General features: G+C 48.0%; 2 protein-coding genes across 2 annotated transcripts in view; both read left to right on the top strand.

Annotated features, from left to right (window-relative positions):
- The window catches only part of POMT2 (protein O-mannosyltransferase 2), a 29,579-nt gene extending 21,129 nt beyond the window's left edge, over window positions 1-8,450 (top strand). Inside the window, exons 19-21 of the mRNA XM_042814081.1 lie at window positions 2,439-2,579; window positions 3,188-3,302; window positions 3,859-8,450. Coding sequence (XP_042670015.1) covers window positions 2,439-2,579; window positions 3,188-3,302; window positions 3,859-3,964 — 362 coding nt within the window. The 3' untranslated portion in view covers window positions 3,965-8,450. The remainder of the gene's footprint in view (window positions 1-2,438; window positions 2,580-3,187; window positions 3,303-3,858) is intronic.
- A 6,997-nt stretch (window positions 8,451-15,447) lies between these two features.
- NGB (neuroglobin) lies at window positions 15,448-19,260 on the top strand. The gene is made up of 4 exons (XM_042815011.1): window positions 15,448-15,551; window positions 15,819-15,930; window positions 16,713-16,832; window positions 17,539-19,260. The coding sequence occupies exons 1-4, from the start codon at window positions 15,448-15,450 to the stop codon at window positions 17,683-17,685; spliced, it is 483 nt and encodes a 160-aa protein (XP_042670945.1). The 3' UTR covers window positions 17,686-19,260.
- The last annotated feature ends 307 nt before the right edge of the window (window positions 19,261-19,567 follow it).

Below are 19,567 nucleotides of genomic sequence, written 5' to 3'. Positions count from 1 at the left end.
CCCCTCCTCTGAGTTCTGCAGAGAGGGACCTGGGTGTCCTGGTGGACGACAGGTTGGCCATGAGTCAACAGTGTCCTTGTGGCCAAAAAGGCCAATGGCATTCTGGGGTCTATTAAAAAGAGTGTGACCAGCAGGTCGAGGGAGGAGATCCTCCTCCTCTACTCTGCCCTGGTAAGGCCTCATCTGGAGTACTGCGTCCAGTTCTGGGCTCCCCAGTACAAAAAAGACAGGGATCTCTTGGAAAGAGTCCAGCAGAAGGCCACAAAGATGGTGAGGGGCCTGGAGCATCTCTCCTATGAGGAAAGGCTGAGTGAACTGGGTCTGTTCAGCCTTGAGAAAAGAAGACTGAGAGGGGACCTGATCCAGGTCTATAAATACCTAAGGTGTGGGGGGCAGAGTGGCAAGGCCAGGCTGTTTTCGGCAGTGTGTGGAGACAGGACAAGGGGAAACGGGCATAAGCTGGAGCATAGGAAGTTCCGCACAAATGTGCGCAAGAACTTCGGTGAGAGTGACGGAGCACTGGAACAGGCTGCCCAGGGAGGTGGTGGAGTCTCCTTCTCTGGAGATGTTCAAGACCCACCTGGACACCTACTTGTGCGACCTGGCGTAGGGAACCTGCTTTGGCAGGGGGGTTGGACTTGATCTCTGGAGGTCTCTTCCAACCCCTATGATTCAGTAATTCCTCCTCCTCAGCTTTTGTTGCTCAGTGTGACACCATGTGGTATAGAACATCCCTTTGGCTAGTTTGGGTCAGCTGTACTAGCTGTGTTTCCTCCCAACTTCTTGTGCCTCCAGACTCCTCATTGGCAGGGCAGAACTGGGATTGTTTAGTCTGGAGAAGAGGAGGCTCGGGGGAGACCACGTAGCACTCAACAATTTCCTGAAGTGAGATTGGGAAGAGGAGAGTGTCAGCATCTTCCCTCGGGTCACAAATATGACCCGAGGAAATGGCCACAAGTTGCACCAGGGGAAATTTAGATTAGACATAAGGAAAATCATTTTCTTTCCAAGAGTGGTCAGACACTGGAATGGCTGCCCAGAGAGGTGCTGGAGTCACCATCCCTGGTGGTGTTCAAGAGGCATCTGCATGAGGAGCTACAAGAGATGGTCTAGTAGCTTAGTGGATAGTAGTGGTAATAGGAGGATGGTTGGACTAGATCTTGTAGGTCCTTTCCAACTTTGTGTTTCTATGATTCTGTGAACAAGAAGCTGAAAAGTCCTTGACTTAATGTAAGCACTGCTCTGCAACAATTAAAACATCAGTGTGTATTATCACCTCTATTTTCATCAAAAATCGAAAACAGCATCAGTGAGCCTCTACAAAGAGATTCAGCTCTATCCCTGCCAAAACCTTGATGCATGTTTGTTGAAAAGACTGTTTTTGATCTGGACATACCAATAAGAAAGTGATAAATGTCTGCATCCGGAAGTTTCCCAGGCATACATCTACTGGTCACATGGCCTTACCTTCTTTTGCTTTGCAGATGCCTACAATCTGTTTTCTGACACTGCTACTTATCCCACACAAGTTACTTGATACCCAGTTTCCTTTTCATAAATTCCATTTGCAGATGCCCTAGAAATCTGTGAAAGGCAGGACTGTGTACCAGGAGCAGAAGACCATTGAGGTTAGGTTATGGAGTGGTGTCCATGAGAAAAAGTTTGTGAGATTCATGCCTCAAGTAGTTTAACCATGAACAAGACCGATCTTCAGTAGAGATACTTCAAGGAGCTACCTGAGTTGGCTGTAATGGAGATTGTGTATTGATCCAAATTGTCTACTCTCAAGCTTTGCAAGCATAGTGTACCATTGTAATATGCATGCTGTTTTGAAATAAGTATTTCCTGATATTTCATGCAAAATAAATGTTTAAGGGTCTTTTATTGCGTCTGATGCCAGGGTTGTAGAGCTTTTAAAAAATCTGAGTACATCATACGTTAACCTTTGCAGTATACATCAGTGGTTACTTCATTTTGTAGATCTCTGTATTGGAATGTGTGATGTGACACTATTCAGTCCCACAGTGATTAGCTATTGGCCAAATCATCTGCACAAACCAGAGCTCTCAGTCCCTTCCCCAGGCTCTGAAAGGTAGGCAGCGAAGTGATCATCTACCTGGCCTGTAGTCTTGTTGCGGACAGAGTTAAAGACATCTGAAATTGAAATGACCTGTGTATACACTGAGGAACTGCAAATTTGGTCTTAACGTAGAGCCTGGTCAATCTGCTGCTAGTCCATTGAGACTTTTTTGAATAATTCTTATGTAATACAGTAATATAATACAGCATGTAACGATATATTACAACATGCTAAGTACTGTATAGTAGGAAAATGTAATACTGTGAATGTGTAGCATACTGCTGACTGTGACAGGGCTTGTTAAGAGGAATTGTATGTTGAATTCTTTTCTGCTGAAGCATGTTTGTTTGTGTTCCAGAGCTGTCTCGAGTTGTGCTCTGTGGTGGAGGGCAGGTTGCTCTGGGCTGGCTCCTTCATTACCTACCCTTCTTCATGATGGGCCGAGTTCTCTACTTTCACCACTACTTTCCTGCCATGCTTTTTTCCAGCATGTTGACAGGTAAATATTGGATGCTAGGAGAAGGTGAGGCAGAGACATGGGTGAAATTCTCTTGTTCTGTTAGATGGAACATTTTCAGACTAAACAGTTTTACGTTTTTTGCTTGTGCAGAGAGCTTGAAAACACTGACTTACTGAAAATGTTCTTCTCAAAGCAGCTTGTGTTGCCAAACTGTCTCTTTGTGTTGCCACCCTCAGGGAGCAGCTGTGTCTGGAGGTTAGGGCGTTTGAATTGAGATGTGATCCCTATTCTCTGCCGTATCATTGCTCTTCTATAGTCTTTTATACGTGTTACTTCCCATTGTTTATTGTCACTGCTTTTCTGGCAGTTTCATTTGTAATTTGTTTTTCTAGCTTTTCCTGTGCCTTAGTTAGCAAGCTGGAGCCTGAATGTCTTGTCCGTTTATTCAGGTGGGAGGGAAGGAAAAGAGAACTTTCCGCTGATAGGAAACAACCTCAGTAGTTGTGATGGTTAGCAAGGGAAATGAATTTAAAAATCGATAAGGTCCTCTGGTGATAACAGAGCTTTGTCAGCACAGTGTGGCAATGTAACAACTGTTGTCTTTGGCATCTGCACCGATCCTGACTTCTGTCTCATTATTCTCCTAGGAATCACCTGGGACACACTACTGAAGTTTTTTTCTCAGTTCTTGTCACCCAGCACTACAGCTAGAAGAGTTTATGGAGGGGGGATCCTGACACTGATTCTGCTCGTCATGTACAGGTGAGGGCTAAAGCTCAGCTCTTTCTCAATGTGAGAAAGTCTCAGTGGAGACTTTATGCCTATTAACTGTCCTCGATGGTGTCTCTGCCACTCATTTCTGCTGATCTTGACTTTAAGACATCGAGTCCAATCCTAAGCTCTCAGCAGTATGTTTTAAAACATCCTTCAATTGCAGGGAATCTTTCTTTCATTCTACTACTCGGTGCGAATGCTCCATTCCCTTCTGAACTCACAGTTCAGTGTTTTTGATTTTACTCCCCATACTAAGTGGTGCCAGATCTCTCAAATACAGGCAAATTCTTCATTGCTGTAGATCTTCTTAGCTGGCTTTTCTCCAAAGCTGTTGCTTTCTAAAAGAGAACAACACTAGTGATAGGAATGTGGATTATGTATGTATTGTGTTCAGCAGAGGTTAGAATGTCCCCAGTGGAGTTTAGAGCCATAGTAAATAAATAATTAAAAAAAAAAGTCTCATACCCATATGGACTAATGTGCTACATTGTTCTCAAGACAGAAAACTGTGCAGTCCTTGATGGCATTTTAATTCTTCCCACAGCTTCTACCTCTTCCATCCTCTGTCCTATGGGATGATAGGACCCATGGCATCTGACACCAGCAGCCCCATGGCAGGGCTCCGGTGGATGGACTCCTGGGAGTTCTAGAGCCACCGAACAGCATCTGGGGACAAAGAATAAGAAGCATGAGGACTGCTGCACGTCAAGCTGGTTTCTGGCGCTTTGGAGGACATGTAAAGTGTCCTCTCTGGTGAACTCTGGTTGCAGCAACCCTGTTGTTCTGGCATTTGTTTGCACTGTCTGCATTAGGAGATGCAGAAGCTAATCCTCTTAGAAAGACTCATGAATCTTCAGGTGATATTCCTGGACAACTGGCTGGTTAGATCTCAGTTCTACTGAACTATGTACTGGGACTCTTCACAAGCAAACAGCAGTGGCATTCCATCAGAATGTCAGTCAGAGCTGTACAAACTGGGGACTGTGTGTGGTTGAATGTTCACCTGTGTTTGTCTGTCTTCCTTCTTGTGTCATTGCAGTTTGAGAGCCAGATAGTGTCCAGATATTGAAACATGAATCATGCTTCATGACCTTTCTTATGGTAAGGTTTTTTCTTAAATTTTCAAGTAAGCATGTGGGGATCTCTTTACTGGCTGTCTGCATTTTTTTGCTCCAACCTTGAATTTTTAGAATTTGACTGAAAGGGGTCTGCTTGAACCATTCCTGAACCACTGTGCCTCGTCTGTCTCCCAGGCCTTTTGCTGACAGAGGAGATGGAGATTGTTTACCCCCTTATACTGCCTTGCTTTCTAGTCACTCTTAATCATTTATAACAATAGCCTGTGCTCAGAGCCAGACTGCTCCTGCACTGCACTTTGTATCTTCTTTCCAGTTCTGTCAGACACTGTTAAGGAAATTACAGTGGGAACAGCAGGTGATTTGTTTTCTGCCCCAGTGTGCTGTGAAGGCTGATCCTTGGGTGCTTGGGACTGAAATGATTGGGTGAAAATTTTAGATAGCTGTCATTTGTCTTTTGATCCCAGCTATCTCAATGCCTCTATTTCTGGTTTTAGGAAAAAGGATTTATCCTAAGGAACATAGCACTGGCCCTTGGCATCTGCACGCTGTATTCCAATATTGAGCATGTTCCCTCCTGTTAATAGCTGTCCATTTAATTACTATATAGAAGAAAATGTGAGGACAGGCTAAAATTCAAGTGTCAGGAGCCCTTGGATGTTAAATCCACCCCTTCTATGAAAGTGGAATGTTACTTATCAGATGCCTTTCTCCTGTATTAGGTCTATTTTTGTAAATGTTCTTTGTATTCCATCTTCAGTTCCTTACCCAGTTTGAATTTTTTGTCACAATCCTTGGTTGCTACTTAGTCCTCAGCTGTGTTCCTGTGTCAAAAACTAATATTTACAAAACTCTTTATGTATGTCTTAAGGAACTCAGGCTTTTCTTTTCAGATTTCTTGCTCTGCTTCTCAGCCTTCCATTAAAGCTTGTTTACAGGTCTGTGTGTCTGCTAAAACATCAGTTGTTCATTCATTTATCAAACCTTGAATTCTAGTGCAACTCATACAGCACAGAAGGGCTGTGTTAGCATCTCCAGGACAGTTTTCTGTGTGAGGAACTGGGACTCTAGTCAGACTGCCTTTCATTCCTTTTCAGTAGAGGAGCCATAGGCAGCTGCTTGCTGTTGTAAGCTTCTGGCTCAGAGTGCCACAGAACTCCAGAAGCTGTCTCCTATAGAAACTAACACAGATTGTCTGTGATTTTGATTCTAAAGGTTTTGAGTTTATCACCTGCTGATAGTTTGTCATGGGAAGCTGTTGCACTAATTAGCTGCTGGATTTGATGATTCTTTTCCACTTGCCTGTTGCAAGAAGTGCTCCCACCTGCACGAGCCGGGGGTTCACAGAGATGATGCATAGAGAAGGATGTGGAAGCGGCTGCATAAGAGCTGTCCTGCTTTATCTCACAGCAGCTGAGAATTGTTAACTGTTGGCAACATGGCAGACAGGCAGTGCAGTGCTGCCTTTGTAGCAGTGTGATTCAGCATCTTTGCTCTGGGTGAGACTATCAGCCTAATGCCTTGCTGCCCTGAGTATGAGTTCTTCCTACAGTAGTCCTATTGTCATGGGGAGGGATTTCCATAAGTGCTGATAAAAGCTGTGATTTGAAGTGTAGGGGTTTTCCCAGCCTTTGATTTCTATTTAACAGCAAACAACAACCAAACAAACCTAGAAAACTTGTGTTACGGAATGATAATTTCTAACATTGTTTATCTGCCATCTTAAATCTGAAAGCACAAAGCTCAGTGACCTCAGTGATGTTGAAGGTGTCAGCATTGTAAGAACTGCCTGAGGAAGACAGTTCTTACTGTCTTACTGTCTTACAGCAAGGAGCCTGCGTGTTCCTTGCTCAGAGTACTGTGGTCCTCTGTTGCTAATAGCAGTGGGTGGGCATTGGTGGCTCAATATAGACAAAGGCTGCGTTGTTTTCTTTTTTTCTTCTCTTTGCAGTAGCCGATTCAGAAATTCTCTTTTGAGAACAGTTGGTTGGCACTGAGACTGGCCTGTTTGCTAGGTGTTACATGCTGGTAGTGGCGTGGAGATACACAGTGAAAAAAATGCAGATATTCCACCAGGGGGAGCAACCTCCAGCTGATTTTTTTTTTTTTTTTTTTTTTTTTAATCTGGACTTAAAAACATGAAAAGGTTGATGTTTGAAGACTAGAGGGCAGACATGAAAAAAGAACACATGACATCTGCCACTTCTGGGCTCCATGGGATGGGTTTTCAAGTAACTGAAATGATGCTGATGTATTCTTTCTGTTGAAGAACACTGAAAAAATAGTATTTGATTTAATACTTCCTTCTCAAAAACAAACATGCAAACGAAAATGCACCTTCTCTGGTAATAGCTGGAACAGTATAGTAACCAAAATTTTGTGAATAAAAATATATTTGGGTTCTCCTACTGACTCTGACATAAAAAAATGTGGTGCAGCCATAAGGAAAAGGGTACAGGGCACTCTGCATTCTGGACAGAATTTGGACTGTTTCAGTTCTGTTCTTCCCTTCGTATTTGTGAACAAGTTCAGGCTCATCCTGCAGGCTGATTATCACAGTCCTCTTCCTCAGCCACGTGGAAAATAGCTTGTGGTGCTTTCCAGGGCCAGAAGATGCTGTTCTCTGGAGCAGCTGTTTCTTTGAAGTTTGCTTGACAGGGCTGCTTTTATCCCTAGTGAAGTATTTCATCAAACGGTGTCTGTAGAGTCAGACTACAAAAAGCTGCAGATCTCCAGGTTCCCTGTTATGGTTTTTGGTGGTTTTTTTTTTTTTTTTTTTTTTTTTTTTTTTTGTATTTTGTTTTAATCTGATAGCTATTTTCACCTTTTCAGTCCTTGGAGGGTAAATAGAAGGCCTCTTGACTCATTTGGCTCATCCTAGACATGCCATTCATCTTAAAATGTGTTAGCAGCTCCCTCTACACACCTCTGCACACCCCTATTCCAGCAGGAGGGACTGCCCCATTTCCAGGAGGTCAGCTACACACGCTGCAAGACAGGGCTTTGACTCTGGGAATGATTTGAATGGAGATTCCTTTGCCAATATTACTCTTGGTTCAAGCAGAGGACTTCGTGTCATGTTCTGCTTACTGCTGTCGTTCACAGTTCACAGAGTGGGACAGCCAGTACCACTCTCATTTGCAGTTTTATTTTTGCATCTCGATTGAATGTTCTTGGTTCACAGAGAGCATGGATAGGATCCTCCTTTTTATATCTCTCTCCTTCTGTTTCTTCCCCAAACTGCAGGAAGTGTCATTTTCCTCTATGTTTTAGGCTGTGCATCCATTCATGCCTGAATGAGGAGTAAGACAGGGCGCCCTGTAGTATCCTGGGTGAGTGAGTAGCTATCGCAGTGAGAGCAAAATGAGTACCAATTAATGGAAAGCTAAACAAATGTTCATAGGTAGGATTTTTTTCTGCCAACTGCCCTTTTTGTATACTCTGAGAATCTTCATCAAGGGACTTGAGAGTGAACTAGCTGTCAACATTAGAAACGCAGACATTTATCTGAAGTCCTCTGCTGTTGTGCTTAGATGCTTCTGCTGGCCAAGCTTGTGTGATGGATTCTGAGCTGGCCCTCTGTTGACAAGTGCTGTTGTAACATCATTCCCTCCTCTCAAGGTACTGATGGCAGTGCAAACACCTCCCTAGCTGTGAGCCTGCATCTCCATCAGCTGCAGAGTGTAGGTAAGGGTGTTCCCCTCTACAGCAGAGGGACTGCACTTGGAGTCAGGTGGGGCCCTCCCACATTGGTCAAGTACCAGTTATGAAAGCAAAAACATGTGGGCTGTTAGGACATTAGCAGGGGTTCTTATGTGATCCTGTCCTGTATTCCATGCCTTTCTTACTAATGCTGCTGTACGTGTGTGTGCATACATGCACATGTGTGCACCCGTCCGTGATCTGACTCTCTTCTGAGATGGGATTACTGCACTGTACAGTGTGCAGAGAGAATGTGGGAGAATGGTCCCTTGAGCTATGAATATATTTTGTACAGAGAAACGTGGAAAATGTGGTAGAATTTTGAATTCATTTTTGTAATAAATACCTCTTTCAAGCATTCTTTTGTGATTGTGGGTTTTTTTTTTCCTTTTTTTCTCCTTCCTCCCTTTCCTCCCTGTCCCTCCCACACACAACTGAAGTAGCAACATGGATTTGAAATTGAACCATTGGAGAGTTTGACTTATGGCAGCGGTGATACAGAAACCATTGCCAGCATCAGCTTTATCAGCTTTTAGCATACAAATGTTGCTGGGCTGCAGTTCCAGGAGGTTAAGTCTTGCTGCAGTCCAAGCAATGCACGGGTAAGCACAGCAGAAGTGGAGCTAGATTGGCTGAAGATAAAGTACTATCTGTTGACTTGGATTTATTTCTCTATGTTGAAATTGTGTTAAATTGTAAGTACACGTAATACGTGCTGTTTAATGGGTATATTCATCAGGCTTCTGGTAGGTTGCCTTCAGACATCTAACTTGACAGATTGGGCACCTTTTCCAAGAAATCAACATTTATGTATGAGTCATTCTTGTTTTGAATGTGTAGTATCCCTAACATCAGCTCAATGCACAATCTTGTACAAATGAGGCCCTTGCTGTGAACTAAATGCAAGAATCTGTAATAAAACTGGAATGTTGTAAATCAGGAGCTGTGCCAGGCTGTAGTGACAGAGCAGCGTGCATTTCTGAGTACAGCATTGCAAGGGGTGGAACTAGAAGGGGGAAAAATGCAGCCTTCCTCTGTGCAGCTATGCAGTGATGCCCAAATCAATGCTGGAGGAGAGCCGGCCAGCCTGCTTAGAGCTCATCCAACGGCTGTTGAAGTGAAGTCAGGACGGCTGGAAACTGGACTTTGCCTTGACAAGGTGATAGAATAGACAGACAGAGCTCCTGGAAGGCCCAGCGGTATTCTGTGCTGCTTCAGAAAGCTCAAGCTGGTTGTGGGCTCTCATCCTGGAAGGAAGGGCTGCTGATACAGGAGCTGTTCCGGGGTGCAGGGATAATAAGGATGAATAAGGAAGAGAAATGCAGCAGTGTTCAGAAACTGCTGATTACATCTGAGGTAGAACTCTACTTCCTAGTCCTGCAAAAGAATGGCTTCTGTCCTCAGGTGAGTGAGCTCACGGGGGTGGCACGGATGCTTGATGGCATTTGTATAATGCTCTGTATGTAGTCTTTATTATACCATGTTTGGAATCTCTTGGGTCTCTAAATTACAGCCATTTTCCCATTATGTGGTTCTCAACGTGAACAAACCTTTTTTTCCCCCATAAATTGGTGTTTTCTCTTCATTTAGATCCTCAAGCTTTGCTTAATGTTTTGCTAACCAAATATAGAAACTTCTACTGCAAACTTTAACTTGCTTTCTCTGTCTCTCTAATCTCCTGTACCTCTTTTTTCATTTTCTTCATTTTACCCATATGGTTTCCCAAATTGTACAATGCCTTCCAACATCGCACTCCCAAATTCCATATGCTGAAAGAAATCTTCATGATTCCGACCCCATCTTCCTGGTTTACATCCAAGTACTGGTGTATATATCCTTCTACTTCTGTTCTCTAATATGCCATCTCTGAATGTAGTTCTGGCCCATGTAGTACATCATCTGAAAGAAGAAAGTTTGTGCTGTATCTAAATAGACATAGTCTATTGGGTGCTGTGATTGCTGGAAATTGTTTACCATGTTTACCATTCCTGCAGCCATTGTATTAGCCCCAGATTTCACCCTAAGCTCATCATCTTGCAGCCCTGCAGCTGATAAAAAGGAGCTCTTGGGCTCTGCTTGTCTGATTTTTTCACTGTAGTTTTGGATGAGGCAGTTCAGCAGTGTCCGTGTTTCTCCACTGACCAGAAAGAGAGTTTTTTTCTCAGATGAATGTGTCTGCAACTGATCCCTTGAAATGCTTTAGGGACGATAATTACATGGCTACAAAGCAAAGAAGGAATCTAGCTGACAAAAAGGGAGGGGCTGGTTGAGGTGGGAATGAGAACATATGTGAAGTGATGAATCTCTGTAAAATATATGAACTGTTTGAGAACAACCCAAACAAGCCACTGCAGTTGAAGAAAAATGAATTTCAATAATCTGGTAACTTCCAGGCAAAATCCCATGGGAAGCAATTCTGAGGAGAGAGATTTAAACAACAGGTAACGGGAGCACAAGTGCTGGCCATCCCAGAGCAAAGCGTGGGATGGAAGTGCCAAAGAAGCCAAAGAGAAGCTTTTCATCAACTTCAAATTCAGGACAGAAGCGTACAGAGAGTGACAACTGCTGCTCTACTGGGGGCTGCGAAGGTGTCATATGGAAGGGGGAGGACTGCTTCACAGAAGGGGGGTGTAATGAGGAGCATCAAAGGTAGAAGGAACTGTAAGTAGTATGAGATGGATTGAGAATTAGACCACTGCTTGGCAGAGAGGAGAAGGTATGGACAGGCAGATCCCTGAGAAGTTGTGCACCCATCCACAACTGCTTTTATTATAACCTCCCCACTGAGCTTTCTACTTTCTCTGTGCTGGTTTTTATCAGGTCAGTTGGTTTCTTCCTTGTAATCATCCTGTTTGGCCTCTTGGAGTATTAATGCATTTTTCTTCTCTGTAAATCTGATGAATTTTCTGTTTATTCCAAGGATTGTTGTTGTTTTTTAAATGGTAGCAATGCAAGTAGGTTGGAGGTCTCCTCAGGCAGAGCTGTAGGACTCATGGGTGCAGGCTGTCTGTGCCTGCTAGGCTTGAGTCTGGATTGCTAATGATGGCTGTTCAAAATCCAACGTAGTTCCCAATGGGTTGGAAAGTACTTCATGATGCGGCACAGCTACATAATTCCCTTAACGACAGAACCAAAGTATTTCATCAGCACTCGCACATTTTGACTCTGCAGTTTGCAGGTGCAAAGTTTCTCACTGAATGAGAGAGCATTTGTGACAGAGACCAAAACTGGAATGGCTGAGGTAGGTGGGGAGGGGAAGGCCACAAGGATCCTCAGGAGAGGGGTGGCACACACAGAAGCCACAACACATGGGGTTTGTGTTGAAAGCAGATGGCTGAGCACAGAGCCGAAAGGTGATGACGCTCACACAGCCCCGCATGAAGGCAGGATGCAATTAATGCAAAACGTCTGCTTCAATAAATCACTGCAAAAAGCACTGTGCTCAGGGAAGACTGTTGTGGGACAGATGGAGGAGGAGATGCTCCGGTCAGTGGTGTCCATGTGAGTTGCAAGAAGGAAGGAAAGACCAGAGGCTGGAGACGATCAACAAATGTTCCAGATATTGACACCGCCAGCACTTCTGAGAGGAGTGAGCCCAGTGGAGGGCATAGAAGAAGTTCCTCAGGGAGAGCAGCTCATTGCAGCAATCTGGTGTCAGCAACTGCAGGTGATCCAGAGCAGGTGGGAGGGTGGCAGGTGGAGGCCCATGCCCCTGTGGCTGTCCCTTGGTGGGACGGGAGCCAGGTGGCTACTGGCACTGTTGTGCTTGCCAGGCCACCAGGTGTGTTTCTGGTGAGATTCCAGCCTGGTGGTGGGGCAGCTCTTCAGGGCTATCAGTGGTGCTAACAAGGGGGTGAATGACTAACAGCTGAGGTAGGTCCTTGCGCCTGCAGGAGCCAGACCTGCCCACAGCCCTGAGAAGCAGTGCTCAGGCAGGTGGATCTATGCAGTCTGTGTGTCAGCCTTGGTTGGGTTTCACCTGTCTGCACACTCTTCTCCCCAGCCAGGCCCTGGGCAATCTGGGGTGAACCTGAGGATGCCCAGTATCAAAGGGACATCAGGAAGCATGTTTCTGTTTTGTTCTGTTCTTGCATTCTCTCCCACGCATTGTTCCTCCTCTCTGTCTCTCCCCTTCCTTCAACCGAAATCTCCAAGGCCAGCGGTGTGGCCCTGTTCTCCCCGCAGGCATAGCACTGCCTGCAAGCTCTACAGCTGTTGCCTTAATCATTTTATGGGGAAAATTATTCTCTCCTGTGTCTTTTTTGCTTCTTGTTATGTAACTATTTTGTGGTTTGCTTTGCTACAGAGCTGTGTGGCTTGAGGGACAGTGTAAGAAGATGGCTGGAAATATGGCATGCCTCCTGCTCCTGCCTGAGGGTGGGATGAGGAGGAGACTATGGGCTCTGTGGTTCGAGATGGGAAAGAAGAGTAGCAAAGGGGATTAATGAGGCCCAAGAATCTGGCTGCACGGTGAGTGAGGAGCCCAGAGTAGAGGGATCAGAGCAGCACTATTCATGAAGACTCAATGGGTGAGGAATTGGAAATGAGCAGGAGCCCAAAAGGAGGCGGAGGAGGGGTTGGGTTTGTTAGAACAGCAACAGTGGTGTCACAGTAGCCCTGTAGGTAAACCGAGGCAGTGACACTTGGCAAGGTGAGCGATGGTACTGTACTTTGAAGGGGACTGTAAATTAGATAGAGACCCATCACAAATTTTAAACAGCATAAACATAGTCTTCTGAAGCACAATAGAGCTCTACTAAAGGTCAGAGCCCCTTGTCAGCCATGTGCCTCACTGTTTTGCAGGCACCCTGATGGTGACTGGAGCAGCCTGTGCTGCTGAACTGGTTCTTTTTCACTCATCACAGCTTCAGGGGATGTCTTGCAGGAATCTAAGAACAATTCAGGAAAGAGCTGAGCTCTGGGCTGGCTGCACAGAGCTCAGGGAGCTGGGACCATGGCAGGAAATGCACAGACATGGCAGTGTTTGTAGTGCTCAGCCTCTGGACACATCCTGGGGCTTCCTTATGCCTCAAGACTAGCTAACCACTTGAACAAGGAGGGAGCTTTCCTGCTCTTTTTTCGTTCTTTGGATCCTCCCTGGACTCAGCCTGTGCTGGCAGCACTGTGGTTCTGCAGCAGCTTCAGAAACGTCTCTGACAGCCCCAGAGCTGTGAGGGAGCAGCTGCTCTGCATGCAAGAAGAAGCGCTGTGTCTCCTGGGCCTCACTTTAAGTCATGCAAATGATGTTTGGATGTTTCTGAGACTTGAAGTCCCTCCTTTCTCCCACCTTGCACCCCTCCTGACAGCTCCCTGCTCCTGTGCTGGAGGATGTATGCTGGTAGAGAAAAGTACTGCTGTCTTCTCGAGACCCTTCAATAGGTAGAGCAGAATGTTGGGGAACAGATTTGCCGGGCAGAGGGCAGGGAACAGCTCCTGGATGTGTCCCCACACCATCCCAAGGGAGCCAGTACTGAGGGATAAGGAACTGGTTGGTTCCTTTTCATTCTTAGCCCTCATTGAGCAATACTTTACATTTAATACTTTACTTTTTTTTTGAGCAATACATTACAGCCCTACCAGCTCACTGTCCCCTGGGGCACCTCCATCTTCAATGGGAGTGGGCTGGGCATGCTGGGCAGGAGCTGCTGGTACAAAAGTCTGCTCTGTGCCACCAGCAGGTGGCCACCGTCTATGGCAGGGAGGGAGATACAATGAGGGGAAGTGAGCTGTCATTTCCCACTGCCATCGTGGTCATGCATTTAGTGCTGCCATATGAGATGCTCCTTCCGCTTGGAGCTGTTGCTCTGGGGTGTGAGCTGTACAGTGCCTGCGTGGAGCCAGGGAAAGGTGTCCCATGTCCCAACCAAAACTGAGGCAGCATTCCCAGGCTGTCTCCCTGTTTCACCATGCTCATCTCCTGCCTTGTACTCCCTGTGCCCATCTCACTCATCAGCTGATCCCTCAGCTCCAGCAGCCTGCCTTAGGTGCTTCCCTTCTGCACAGGAACTGCTGAACCACTGATTGAGCACCTGGGGAAAGAGCCCGGTCAGCCCTGGTGGCACAGGTGAAGGCAATTCAGCTGTGTGACCAGAAGGGGTGGAGCCTGGCTGCACCTCTCTGAGACCTCATTTCAAGGCTGACTGCTGCTGGGGAAGGATTTCTTTTTGGAGATTCCTCCTTGGTGAAGCTTTCCTCTGTGAATCTGGAATCTTCTGATATGGGTGAGCAATTTTCTTTCCTTCCTTTATAGCACCTTTTTAGTGTGCTGGTCCTTCTGTCATCACACCTCTGTTGTAATGATTTTCTCATTGTATTGATCTGGTCAATTGCTACACCAGTGACATTCAAAGCAGAACTGAGGTTTTCTTTTGGCTCCTCAGCCAGAGAGCTGGAGTCAAGGTGCATCTGGGTTGGGGTCCAGGCCACTGTCTGCAGCAGAACGTGAGATAAGATTGGCACAGTTGTTATTCCAGAGTGGAGCAAGGGTTTCAGTGACATTGGTGCTTCTGTGGTGTTTGCATCCTTCTGCAACTCCTGTCCATGGGGCTGCTCTTCTTTCCTGGGTTCTGCTATGCTCCTTGAGCCCTTGCTTGCTTACACTCCTTTGAGTTTCCTTTGTGCTCCCTTGGGCTAAATTAAACACATCATTTACCTTTATCTGAGCAATAAAGAGAAGTTCATTGCATTATAGAAACACGTGAGTTGGAGGAGATTCTAAAAGGCCATCTAGCCCAACTCTCTCTATTGAACAGGGATGTCTACAGCTGATCAGGTTGCTCAGAGTCCCATCCAGCCTCACCTCGACTGGACCAATCACACCTACTGACAACCTGAATCCTTCACTACCCTTACTGTAAAAACAACTTCTTCCTTTTACCCAGTCTAAGTGTCCCCTTTAAGTTTGAAACCATTTCCCTTTGTCCTATCACCACAGACCCTGCTAAAGAGTTTGTCCCCTTCTTTCTTACACCTCCTTTAGATACTGACAGGCTGCTCTCAGATCTCCCCGGAGCCTTCTCTTCTCTAAGGAGAAGTTGGGCATCCTGAACGTGTCTGACAAAGCTGGTCTCCGCTCTGTGTACCAATACCTTCGCAGGATTCAGCCGTTAATTACCCTGAAATGACAGAGGCTCTTTGCGACGCCGGACCGGCACCTGCCCACAGCGGTGACCGAAGGGCAGCTCGGCGCGGTACCGCCCGGCCGGGGGGGCGCGGGGGCACGGCGGGGGGCGGAGGGCGGGCGGCTCCGCTCCGTTCCGGGCTCCGCTTCTCTGCCGGCCCCGCTGCGTGCGGAGCGAACCTCGGGCGGCGGGGACGGCGGCAGGTTCCCCGGGCGGGCTCTTCCCCGCCCCGCTATGGAGAGCGGGATGCTGTCTCGCACGCAGCAGGAGCTGATCCGGGAGAGCTGGCGGCGGGTAAGCAGCAGCCCAGTGCAGAACGGCATCGTCCTCTTCTCCAGGTGAGCTGGGGCTCGGGAAGCAGCGTGGCTCCGCGCCCGGGGTGCTCGGCCCGGAGGAGCGGAACCCCGGGGCGGCGGGTGGTGCGGGGCTGCCCTGCGCGGTGCCCCGCGTTGCGGCCGGGCAGGAGCTCGCGGAGCCGAGCCGAACTCTGCCGTGCGCGTCTCAGCGTCTTCCCTACGGGCTGCGACGCCGTTGCCGGCGGGTGAGAGGGACTCCGAATGGAACCAACAAAGAGAGAAGATGGGGCCTCTCTCCCGCCGTTGCAGGTTGTTCGATCTGGACCCTGACCTGTTGCCCCTTTTCCAGTACAACTGCAAGCAGTTTGCCAGCCCCCAGGAGTGCCTGGCTGCTCCCGAGTTCCTGGATCACATCCGAAAGGTGAGAGGGGTCGGGGCAATCCGCGGGTGGATTCGGGACCGCCGGGAGTCGATGGGAGCGCGCGGGAGGGCTGCTGTGTCCCCGAGGCGGAGAGGGAGCGGTGCTGAGGCTGCCTCGCGGGAGCTCGCGTACAGGAAGAATTAGGCATAACGCAGCGCAGCCCTTTGGTGAGCCCGGAGGAGCAGCCCTGCTGGGACAGAGTGCAGCCTGTGCTGCCTTCGTAACCCCATAACCTCCATCTTCAAACCAGCCTTTATAACCTCCATCTTTAAAGCGGCGGAGCGCCTGCTCGCCTGGCCTTGTTCCTTGTGAGAGGCTCTTTTCTTGATAGCTGCAGGCTTTCTGCTATTTCCCTGCCGCTGCTTACTGAACAAGCAACGTCCATCTTTATTTCTGCTCTTATTGCCTTAAGCTGAAATATCTCCAGCTAGAGCAAGGAGCTAATTTCCCTCTTGAAATTATAGAGTACGGTTCTATCACCTCATGCCTTTGCTGGGCTTACCATGCCCAGGTTTTAATCTCTCCTAACTTGTTCTGTCTGCTCCCTTCATCCCTCATTAACTCTGTTCTGCTCCCCTCAAAATACTTTAGCCTACCTTAGCATTGTCTCCTATGCTTTTGTACTATCCTGGCAACTTCCAGAGGTTCCACTTTCTCCTCTGGGAAAGGAGGCCAACAGCTCCTCTGCTGTGCTGGGAGGTGGTGGTATCTGCTGGGCTGAGCAGGGTGAGCTAGAGGGGCTGGCCTTGTACAAATGTGGTGCAGCTGCTGTGCTCCCCCAGGTGATGCTGGTGATTGATGCAGCTGTCAGCCACCTAGAGGACTTGCCCTGCCTGGAAGAATACCTCTGCAACCTCGGCAAGAAGCATCAGGCAGTTGGTGTGAAGGTTGAGTCCTTCTCGGTGAGGTGTACTCTCCCATCCCACTATGGCTGTTTGTGCAATCCTTGATGGTTCCAATTCTGCACCCTGTGCTGGGTGCAGTTGGCTGGAGAGGAGGCTGGTGGCTCAGCACAGCCCTGAGCTGCTGGAGATGTTGGCTTGGCCTGGGAGCCCTTGAGCTCCCCTTGTTTCCTGCCTGGAGAGTGAGGGCAGAGGGGAGCAAAGCATTTCAGAGGCTGTTCGGTCTGTAGAAGAGGAAGCTCAGGGGAGGCCTTATTGCTCTCTGCAACTCCCTGAATAGGTGACAAGGTGAAGGTCAGCCTCATCTCCCAGGTTATGGTGATGGGATGAAAGGGAACGGCCTCAAGTTGCGCTGGGGAGGCTGAAGTTGGATATTTGGAAATATTTCTCATCCTGAAAGAGTGATCAGGTACTGGAAATGGGCTGCCCATTCCAGGTGGGAAGTGGTGGAGTCACTGTCCCTGAAGGTGTTCGAGAAGCATGTAGATGTCACACTTAGAGATATGTTGGCATTGGGTTGATGGCTGGACTAGGTGATCTTAGTGGTCTTTCCTAACATTAACTCTGTGATTCTATGATTTCCCACCTGGAGGGAGCGATGGCTTGGTGCACCATTGTCTCTCACCCAAAGTGGTGCGGGAGTGAGGGAAGGGATCTGCTTGTTGTTCCCCAGCACTGAGTTGACACTTCTCTGTTTGGATTGCAGACAGTTGGCGAGTCCTTGCTGTACATGTTGGAGAAGTGCCTAGGTGCTGCCTTCAGCCCAGATGCGAGGGAGGCCTGGATCAAACTCTACAGTGCGGTGGTGAAAGCCATGCAGCGTGGCTGGGAGGTCCTCCCAAAGGGGGACTAGCCCTAGGCCTGGCCCTCTACAGGATGAGCACTCACCCCTCTGCCTCTCTCCACCTGTCTCTCTCTATGCACCAGCCCACCTCCTCCAGCCACGTGTGCTGGGTTCTCTTTGTGATCTCACCTTGCTTTGACACTGCCATGTCTCTGCCTTTCCTGGTGGCCACAGGCTATCTCTCTGTAGCCCAGAGTGTCCAGCACAGCACCACTTCCCAGTGCCAGGTTCCTGTGTGCCAGCACCTGTAGCTGTGCTTTGGCCTTCTGCTGGCTCTCTACCCTCTTCTTGCTGCCCATCCCCATAAAATAGCTGCTGGTGAGGGCCTCTCAAGCCCCACAGCGAGCTCTCATCCTGCTCTCTTCACCCAGCATCACCATGGGCAGTGATCTTGGTGCGCCTCTGCCCTTCTCCTGTGTGAGGCTGGTCACAGTGTAGTGTGTTCCCTGCGAGTGTTTCCAGTGGTGGGAGATCACATTAATACCAAGGTAAGGCTGCTCTCAGTGATGTAGGCTGCTGCCCAGAAGGGTTCCTGAAGACTTGGCCAGTTGATTTTAATGTGTGAGAGTTGGCTGAAGTGCACCAGCAGCAGTGGCTATTTAATGTTTTGTATTGAGAAGAATGAAGCAAATACAAGAAATCATGTCTTAAAATAACAATGAAAGTTGCAATCATGTCATGGCAACGGCTTCTGGAAATGATGCTGGCTCTTGGTCAGGGGAAGAATGGCTGTAATTTTTCTGCTTACGGGGTAGGACCTGGAGTGCTTCCTATCTGCACACAGTGCCCATCTGCAGAGCTTCCTCACCTTGCAGAAATAACTCCGCCGTACCTGAGACACAGTCACCGTGGAGGGGAGAAGGTACACGGCTAACACTGAGCAGGTAGGGCCATGTTAGGGCAGGAGTACAGCACCTGCCAGGAAGCTACCAATGGAATGGCTGGGAGGCAGAACCCACGTGCTCCAAGGGAGCTGAACTTGATCTCGATGGAGAAGGTCATCTTTAAGGGAAGTCATCCCAGGGTAAGGACAAGGAGCTCATCTGCAGCCAGTGCCCTTTTTCATTTCTTCAGTGCAGGAGAAGGCCAGTGTTCAGGGCTGTGATTGTCCCTCCTGTGCTGACCTATCCTCCCTCTGAGCAGGAGGGCAATCCATGAGATGTGTCACCATCCCTGTCCCCTGCCCTGTGGTGCTGGTGGCTGTGCTGAGCACACAGCAAGGACCCTGATTGTGAGGGGAGTGGTGTCAGGGCAGAGCCGTATGTGCCATGCATGCTATCTTCCCCAGGATACCAGCTGTGCTCTTGCAGTCTGATACAGAGTAGGAGAGGCAGGGAATGGGGCAGTTCCTGTTACAGCCCTGATCTGAGGCATCAGCACCACAGGCAGGAACGTTCTGAACCTGCGTGGCATATAGCCGCATGTGTGAGGAATTGAGTGTGTGCTACTGCAAGAAATGGTCCCTTTGTCCTTTAGCTTCCACTCCTTTTTGTGCCATGTTTTGTGTAATTCCTAGAGGAAACAAACTAGTCTGTGTGCCTCTTATACCCAGGTGTACTGTTTAATAAAGAACAATCGAGAGTCTCTGCCCTTTTGGGTGCCTGTTTATTTTGAGAGGCCTAAGCAAGCTTAACAAAGGATGACAGAGGAGTTTGCTGGGCTAGATTTAAATGTTCCAGTTCTTCACCTAATCTGACATCCCTTACCCTATACCAGCCTTTCTGAGGTAACACCACTGGGTGCTCCTCTTCCCCCTGCACCTTTTCTGCTCCTGCATCTTCCCCTTACCCCTGAAGTGCTTCCAGCCCAGATAGCTCTGCCTTTTTTGACCTGCTGTGCTGCTGCCACAGTGCCATAGGCTGGATACAAAAGGGACAGACAGTGCTTGCCT

The sequence above is a fragment of the Centrocercus urophasianus genome, unplaced genomic scaffold (genome assembly GCF_019232065.1).
Source record: "Centrocercus urophasianus isolate 14NV4802_14NV808 unplaced genomic scaffold, USGS_Curo_1.0 seq_14, whole genome shotgun sequence".
Classification (NCBI taxonomy): Eukaryota; Metazoa; Chordata; class Aves; order Galliformes; family Phasianidae; genus Centrocercus; species Centrocercus urophasianus.
This window is presented reverse-complemented; position numbering and strand designations above follow the sequence as displayed.